General features: G+C 39.3%; 1 protein-coding gene across 3 annotated transcripts in view; it reads left to right on the top strand.

Moving 5' to 3' along the window:
• Window positions 1–7455: 7455 nt before the first annotated feature.
• Window positions 7456–8403, top strand: part of runx1t1 (RUNX1 partner transcriptional co-repressor 1) — a 130925-nt gene continuing 129977 nt past the window's right edge. The window contains exon 1 of one of the 3 annotated variants that reach the window (XM_056257661.1): window positions 7456–7524. In XM_056257661.1, the coding sequence (XP_056113636.1) occupies window positions 7506–7524 (19 nt within the window). In that variant the 5' untranslated portion in view covers window positions 7456–7505. The remainder of the gene's footprint in view (window positions 7525–8403) is intronic. The other 2 variants (XM_056257660.1, XM_056257662.1) reach the window with 2 other exon arrangements.

Here is an 8403-nt window from a genome sequence, read left to right as displayed (position 1 = left end):
ACGGTCTGCACACTGTCTGGTCTCTGGTGCCTCTGGGCAAGCTAAACTCTTTATACCTCCTAGAAAGCATACTCTTTAGAATCACCTTAGACCTGTTTTCGTTTGTGGAGAAGAAATATCCAAACTGCTAGAATTGCACAATGCATCTGTACCAGATCGATTGTTGACCGATATTAGAATGTCTTTATTTATTGTATGGGTCAACATTTGTCTATTCAAATGTGCATGTCTCATTTCCCCTACTTTCACATTTATATTACCTTTGCTGTCATCTACTGCTCATTGAAAGGTAATCTTTAAAAACACTTATAAATGTAATCTTTAATAAATGTAACATTCTTGTTAAATGTAGTCTTTAGCGAATCTCAAAATTAAAATCCATTTTGCATACTGTATTTATTTTATTTTGAATTAATTTACACAAAATAGTATGTTTCAATATCTGCTGTTTTTCTGTAATCAAGAAAAAAATATCGGCTGATAATCAGCCACATTGGCGCATCTCTACAAGCTATGCTACTCTATAAACTTCTTGCATTGAATGTACTGCAGCCACTCAATGTATATTTTACAGTAGCCTATGTTCTAGATTGTGTGAAGTCAAGTATTATACTATAGTTGTGAAGGCATGAAAAAAACAATGGTTAGCTAGTTGAAAAAACAATATGGTGAATTATAGGGGTGTAACGATATTCGAACCATACCAAAAAAACACACAATACAGAACTCCTGATTCGAATTGCGATACTCTCATGGCATACCGAACACGCCCCGCCCCGCCCCGCCCCCTGCTACCCCGGCCCCGCCCAGCCCGGCTCATTGGACCTCATGTCCAATGTCTCATCATGTCCTCATGTCTTATTGTGTAGCTACACAACGAATTCAGTTTTGTAGCCTAACCACCATTAACACCAATAATAATAAGTAAGGTGTAAGCTTTCAAATTTTGATCACGAAATTCAAACATGACGTTTTGGCGCTCTTTGATGTGGCGTGACAGATCACTGTACTAGCTTCTCATTTCAAGGCAGCGCGGAGCGCGAGTAAACGCGATCATCTCTTCCGCAGTTTACAGAATAAACATGAATGGACACAGGACAGGAAGGTATGTTGAAAGATACAGTAAACTTACTGAAAAGCATCATAACTCGTGTAATCGCTCAATCATGTTTCAGCAGCGGAAAGACGTCAATAAAACAGCATAGCTTGTCACTAGCATTATATTTACCTCAGCAGAAGTCATTCAGTGTCCACAGCTTGTTGGTTCGCTAACTCTTTCACTAAATAAATGCACTATATTAGCCTATATATTATATTTTTTCTTACCCTGTTAATCTCGATTATTTAATGTATGTTTAAAATATCTTTCATGAAAACGACAGCAACTGTGTCAATTATTATATTTCAATAACAAATTAGAGTAGAAACATAAGTTTATGCAAAAACTGCCTTACGTTCAGTTTACATGTTTTCATACAATGTGTTGAGTGTTGATTATTATTTCTAAAAAATAAATAGCATCTGAATTTAGGCTAAAAGTCTAGGCTCTGTTGTTAACCTTTAATGTTATAGTACGGCTCCCTATATCTAGTTTACAGCATTAGCAGATTTTTTTTTTAATCCTTGCAAAACGTTTAATTGTAATTTAATTAATTTAAAGACAAAGACAAAAAAAATTCATTAAACCACTGTAAAAAAAAAAAAAAAAAAAAAAAAGGAATTTTAGCTTTCTAAACCGAACCGAGACGTCAGTTTTGTGTATTATAATACCTAGTGAATTATGATGGTAAACCAATGTGACAATGCGAAATGTATATTCCAAATCTCAGTTCCCCTGATTTAGTTCCTTTCAGTGCACAGGGAAAACCACAGTACGATGAAAAAGAGGCATTGCCAATCTAAATGACAGGCTTTCCTAGATGGGAGTGTTAAACCTTAGAGATCAGACCATGCTCCAATTTATTAAATAATTTCTCAGAGTGCAGATCCTTCACCTCTGAACTTTTTTTAATCATCAGCTGATGAAGTAGTCCAAGTCTGTGAGATGGAGGAGTTGTATTATGCTTGGAAAGCCTTCTTGACTTCGGCAGTCTTAAAGAACATTTGTGAAGCGACCATGTCCTTCCCAGCTTTTAGTAAATCCAGATAGCACTGTTATTTTAGCCTTTTTCTGAGTCTGAGGATCGAAGTAGTGGGGAACGAAAATATTATGGCCATCCACCATAAATTCTGTGAGCTCTGGAAAGCCACAAAACCCTCTCTTTGTTTCACTGAGTCCATCTTATGGTTTAATGAGAAAATCAGGCTTAGGACTGCCATGCTGGTGGGATCCCTGGACGAGAAAGGAAGGTGGAAAAGTTGATAGTCTCTGATCTTCTTCCGTCCCTCAATATTTTCATTGTTGTATGCCTTTTCTTCCATTTTTTATGAACCAATGCATATTTAACCAGTTTTAGTTGTCTTAGTTTAAAAGGACCTCACTCTCAAGGCAAGCCATCCTTTGGCTCTAACATCAATCTGTTGCCAATACCATTCTCGTGCCGAGATGATTTTAAAAAAATTTCTTCAAAAGTTCTATTCATTTCTTAAGGGGTAAAGCTTTTAGTTTTGTAGTGCTCCACCATCCTCTGTAACTCAACCAATCAGTCTTTCAGAGAGAAAGACGGATGTAAAAATCTATTTGAATGTTGAAGAAAACTAATAGCATTAACCCTAAAACACTGGGGATCACTAGAGCTATCCAGAGACTAGCCAGAACATTCATGCCTTTGTGCGTTGAGCGAGAGAGCGCCCCTCTTCGCCGTAGCTTGGACTTTGATTTAGAGTGCACTACGAATCCCCGCAGTAATTTGTGCAAAAAGGAAAACACAGACATTTACTGTGCCGATCCAGATATGTTTAGTGGCCGTATACCAGCCCATCTGGTTTCATTTTAATCCAGTTGGAGTCACACATGAAATTATACTTGGCTGTCTTCATTTTATTAGTCAGCTTTGATTTATGACCTTCAAAGTAAAAAATAATTGGCCGACATTGGATGTCTTTTATAAGACTTGTTCGGGGGCAAACACGAAAAGCTGGAAAATGAGTCGAAACAGAAGGAATGCATGACGTTATGGCTTGAGAGTGAGCAGAGCTCCAGCCGAGCTTCATTGTGTATTTTTACAACAGGCGCCTCTTTGGCCAGTTATGTTCCGCCATGCCAAGGACTTGTGTACACAGCATCAAACAGGTCATGTAACTTTTGGATAAAAAAAACATCTTCATGCGATAGGTCAGCGAGCAGTGCAAATATTCAGCTGTGAAGCAGTTGGGGCCATGGGAGAGCGCTTGGCGTTCTGCTAAAAAAGCTTTATATGGGTGCGGACTGGAGGCATTTAAAATGCTCGCGTCTGTGAAAATGTGCTTCCAGAAAATTTAGTCAGAAATAATGTCAAGTTCACAGATGTCACATCTGCATATGTAATCAATGTGGACTTTTTTCCCAGCCTGTCTCAGATATTTTCCAAGTAATTTCACTTAACTCGGGGGCAGCTTCTGCATTCGGCTCAAGTAACTTGGTAGTACTACAGGCTACTTTTCTCTTTATCTTTTTCCATCTCTCCCTCTCTGACACTACTCGCTATGCCAGCAGGCATCAGGACAGCATTATGGGAAGTGCTGGTAAACAAGCATGCAGAGTGACTGTGTGGTGTCTTCACAGAGCATTGACTCATTGACGCCCAGGCAGACTATATGGCTAGGCCTGTAGTGGGAGGTAAATACATCTTGGAAGCAGTAGATTAGCATTTGATTTTCTTTGTTTGAGATGACCAAGTGAGGGAAATATTTAGGCTTTTCAAACAAGGAGTTCCGTGCCTTTTCACTATTCGACCCAACAATTACATGCCCACCTTAGAAGCAAAGTTATTTCACTTCAAGAATGTAAATGACCATTGCGCGTCAGTGTGTGTACTATAAGTGTTTGGTCTAACTATCCATCTAGTGAACAGATGACGTAAATAATGACAGAAACGTTATTTTTTTGGTTAGGGTTATGGTCCCAAAATGTGTTTGGATATAGAAGGACAAAAGGATGGAACTGGTGGTGTTTTGGCTGCACAAAAGCATTATGCAGAGTCTTGATTTGCAAGTATTAGCTGTCACGGTTACAGGCATGGTTAAATTCCTATAGTGAGTTAATGTTATGCATTAATTTCAGTTAACTGTTGATTCATTTTGTTATCCACTGATTGCTCTTATGTCAGATTCAAGCCGATTTTCCTCTATATCCGACATTTACATTCAATTGCATTTTGCCCCATAGTGGCAGTCGCACAAACTTTTAAACTGGTTGTGAAGCAACCGTTAACGTACGCTTATTCACAATGTTAAATTGAATGAATAATGATATTCACACTAAACAAATGACCACCAGTGCATATTGGTCAAACTTTGCTCTCATATTTTTGTCTTAGAATACACCACATTCGCTCTAGCAGTCACATATGGTCTAGATCAGGGGTCTCAAACTCAACTTAACTGGGGGCCGCTGGAGGTAGAGTCGGGGTCAGGCTGGGCCGCATCAAGTATTCCACAAAAAAATAGTATTCAAGTATTCCAAAAAAGGAGCACAACTAATCCAATCTTCTCAATATTTATTATTAACGTTTCTTCTGAACTGTTCCTCTGAATTTGAACATACCTTTCTGTACATGATTGGTTCTTCATGAGCCGTCCTTCTGACAGTTGAAGTTCATTTTACAAACTTTCTTTGTCTATAACACATATTTGTGATATTTATATTTGCTTATGTCCTTTTTATTTTCTTTATACAACACATTAATGATATTGAATGTTTTTTTTTTTTGGAAGGCACATTTCCTTTTATTATACTTAGAAAAACAATTATTGCTTTTGAAATACAAATATTTGCAGTCATGTCTGCCCAGCTTATTGAATTCTTTCTACACATGTATAGTGTCTCAAATTACTGACTGCACAAATCAAAGCAAACCTCCTTATGAACCTGTTGGACACATATTACAAGCTCAAAATGATTATTCTCACATTGTTTTAGAGCAGGGTCTCTCTCCAACACGTCGCTCGCGAGCTGCCAGTAGCTCGTGGTCTGATTGGTGGTAGTTCGCCAAGGGGCCGTTCACATATCGCGCTCACATATTTTGCGCGCTCAAGTTCGTTATTTCAAATGTAGGCGCGCGGCAAGCTTGCTCATAATTGAAGCGACGCGCTCATTTTTTCCAGGCGCAGTATGTTTGTACTTCGCGGCTGTCTATGACAACTATTGACAACAAACCCACCGTGTCACGAGACTATCTATGGTAGCCCATAAGGGATAAAAAAAAATATTTTTTTTTTAAACGCGGCATACGCAACGACGGGCCGCACTAACATTAAACTTTAATGTCAAGTAGGGGGCCACAAAATATCACCCTGCGGGCCGCAAATGGCCCGCGGGCCGCGAGTTTGAGACCACTGGTCTAGATGTAAAAGTTCAAATATTTCAATCAAAATATCCAAAGCTCAAATCTTTCAAATCTCAAGTGTGTTCACACTTTGTGTTCACTTGGTTCGTTTGGTCCAGACCACAAAAACATTTTTTATAATTTGGTCCTGGTCCACTTAGTATTTACATTGGCATTTTTAACACCGAACCTAAAGGCATAGGGATACGTTCACAACCTGATTGGTCGGCTTTTATGACATATATTTCGAGATGGAACTTACTGAACATCCCAAAAAACTTGTGAAGGGTTTTTAAAATGTGTACAGGAGTCAAAACAGCGGCAGGAATTGCTCCGTCACACACACAAACGAAGATCTGCTGCGAGGAAACTCAGTTCTGATGCCTGTACCGAACTGTAATGGGCAACATCGTGACTATAACGAATAACATGGGTATGCTTAAGCATTCTGTCCTTTTTTAGGCTCACATCTTGTGAGATCATGTCCTGTTTTTGGTTAATTTACATGTCTTTGGTCCGTGTCGCATTATGATTCATATTTCTTCTGAACCACACTAGAGTTTGTTTGGAAGCAGACTGAGACCCATGTTTTCAATGGTCTTGCTCCGCTTTTTTGGTGCGCACCAGGGATCAGATGGTAGCGTTCACACTTATTCAAATGAATCGCACTGACAGAGCAATTGCACCAGGGATCATTTAAATCGAACCAAACATGCCAAGTGTGAACACCCTCAGATATTTCTCCACACAACTTAAGGCCCTTTCACACTGAGCGTGGTACGATAAAGCTAAGCGAATTGCCAACAAACGGAGCTTTCACACTGAACGCGAAAACGTGAAACATTTTTATTTAGCTTCATGTTTCATCTGTAGCTCTCTGACACCCTGACTCATAACAGACGAACTTTACCTTCTGTTTTTGGGGGAACTTATACCCTGTGGATTGAGACATACCTTGCTGCTGCATTGCCCATGACTGATAATGGCATGTGGGAAGTAATGGTTCGGGGAAGATGGGAGCAAAGCTCTTCCTGGAGTCTGAGAATGTGTGAAGGGCTCAAGTCGATCACTCATCGGAAGAAAACAGTGCTCTGTACACTGTTTAAAGCTCTTCAGATCGCATAATTCAGTGGAAAATGAATAGAAATGGTAATCTGTAAAGAACATGTAAGAATAAATCTGTTCTCAGACACCAATGATAATACTCAACATCCATTCTCTTCTCTCTTCCGGATAATTTTTCTTCTGTTCACACAAGTTTTCAAAACAGCTCCACCACTCTCATACTTTAGTGCGACAGCAGCGGCTCGGGTAAGCTCAAATATAATTGGACGGCTCTTTTATCGCGTGGCAACGTGGGGAAAAATCGACACACTATTTAAAAAAAAATTCTCGCTTTGTCGCGCTATGATTGAACGCACCCGGTATGAATAGCTCCATAGGGATCTATTGTTTTCGATTTTTGAGAGCGTCATTGCATCGCACATTTGCGCTGTTTCTTGGCGCTCAGTGTGAAAGGGCCCTTAGACTGTAAGAAATAAATGGGGCCATTTTCGATGTGAGCTGCATTCATGATTCAGAACAAAAACCAAGTGCCTTCAGACAGTATTATTGAGAATTATTTCAGTCAGGACTAAGTCAGGTTTAGATTTGAGCCTGAGGACTGTGTAATTTTTGTGTCGGTAAATTCATAAAAAAAAGAAAACACTGCATTGAATGTCTGCTGAACATTTTTCTGAATACTTGCTTTTGTTCTTGTCCTTGGCCACTACTTGTAAGAAGTTGTTCTAGGTTCAGCCGATGAATTAAGGTTTTAAAGAAGGGAGAGTGGATAGAGGGGCCAAAGAGAAGGGGGAGAAACTGCCGCATATGCGAGAGAGATATTTTGCACACCTTCAAAAGCAAAAAGCAGCAGATCGAGAACATTTTCTTTTCCTTTTTTCAGATTTGGAAGGCAGCCTAAAAATGTGCCTGTCGCAGATGTTTCAACAGAAGGTGTTTGCATGCTGTTCGTTAATACACTGCCATACGGGACACAGTATGACCACCACAATACCCAGTAAGTAACACTCTCTGTGTGTAGAGCGGAGAGCCAACTTTACCTTCTGTTTTTGGGGGAACTTATACCCTGTGGATTGAGACATACCTTTCTGCTGCTGCATTGCCCATGACTGATAATGGCATGTGGGAAGTAATGGTTCGGGGAAGATGGGAGCAAAGCTCTTCCTGGAGTCTGAGAATGTGTGAAGGGCTCAAGTCGATCACTCATCTGAAACATAAGGGATAATGTAAACCATTATTGTTCCTGATTTTTCCTGATTTTTCTCTTCATTTCTTGGCTGTAGTTTCTAAGATGGTCTTTGGAAGTGAGGATTTTGTGAGTTAATTTTTTCATCTATGTAACAAAATAATGTGGAATTTAAAGTAAAAACAACATAAATGATGTATGAGGATAACTTTTAAATGAGAGGCTCCCTTGTTTCCCACACTAAGGATTGAGGAATTGGTCCATCCTCAACTGTTTTGATTCGAATGCAGTCCATGTAGACAAGCTTCACATTTTCCTGTAGACATGTTGTTCGTGTTATTGAAAGAATTTGTGCTTTTCTGTTGTAAAATTCATAGGGTGTACGTTGCATTTTCTTTAGTACAGAATTTTAAATTAATTATTGAAGGCACAAACAAAACACCAATAGGGTTTTTTCCCCTCAAGTTTTCCCAAAATCCCATTACGTACTATGGTGCAGTAATGTATCCACAAAAAAGATATATTATTTGGATTTTCAGCTGCTAAAAAATGGCTTAAAACAGGCTAAGGTTGTTTTCTGGTCTTAGCTAGTTTAAAGTGGTCTAGCTGCTCTCCCAGCCTGGCAAAGGTTGTTAACCTGGTCCCTAAGCCTGACCAAGATGATGTTTAGTTGGTTTAGCCAGCCGTTCC

This window comes from Rhinichthys klamathensis, unplaced genomic scaffold (assembly GCF_029890125.1).
Source record: "Rhinichthys klamathensis goyatoka isolate OS25496 unplaced genomic scaffold, OSU_Roscu_1.1 h1tg000140l_1, whole genome shotgun sequence".
NCBI classification, from domain to species: Eukaryota; Metazoa; Chordata; class Actinopteri; order Cypriniformes; family Leuciscidae; genus Rhinichthys; species Rhinichthys klamathensis.
This window is presented reverse-complemented; position numbering and strand designations above follow the sequence as displayed.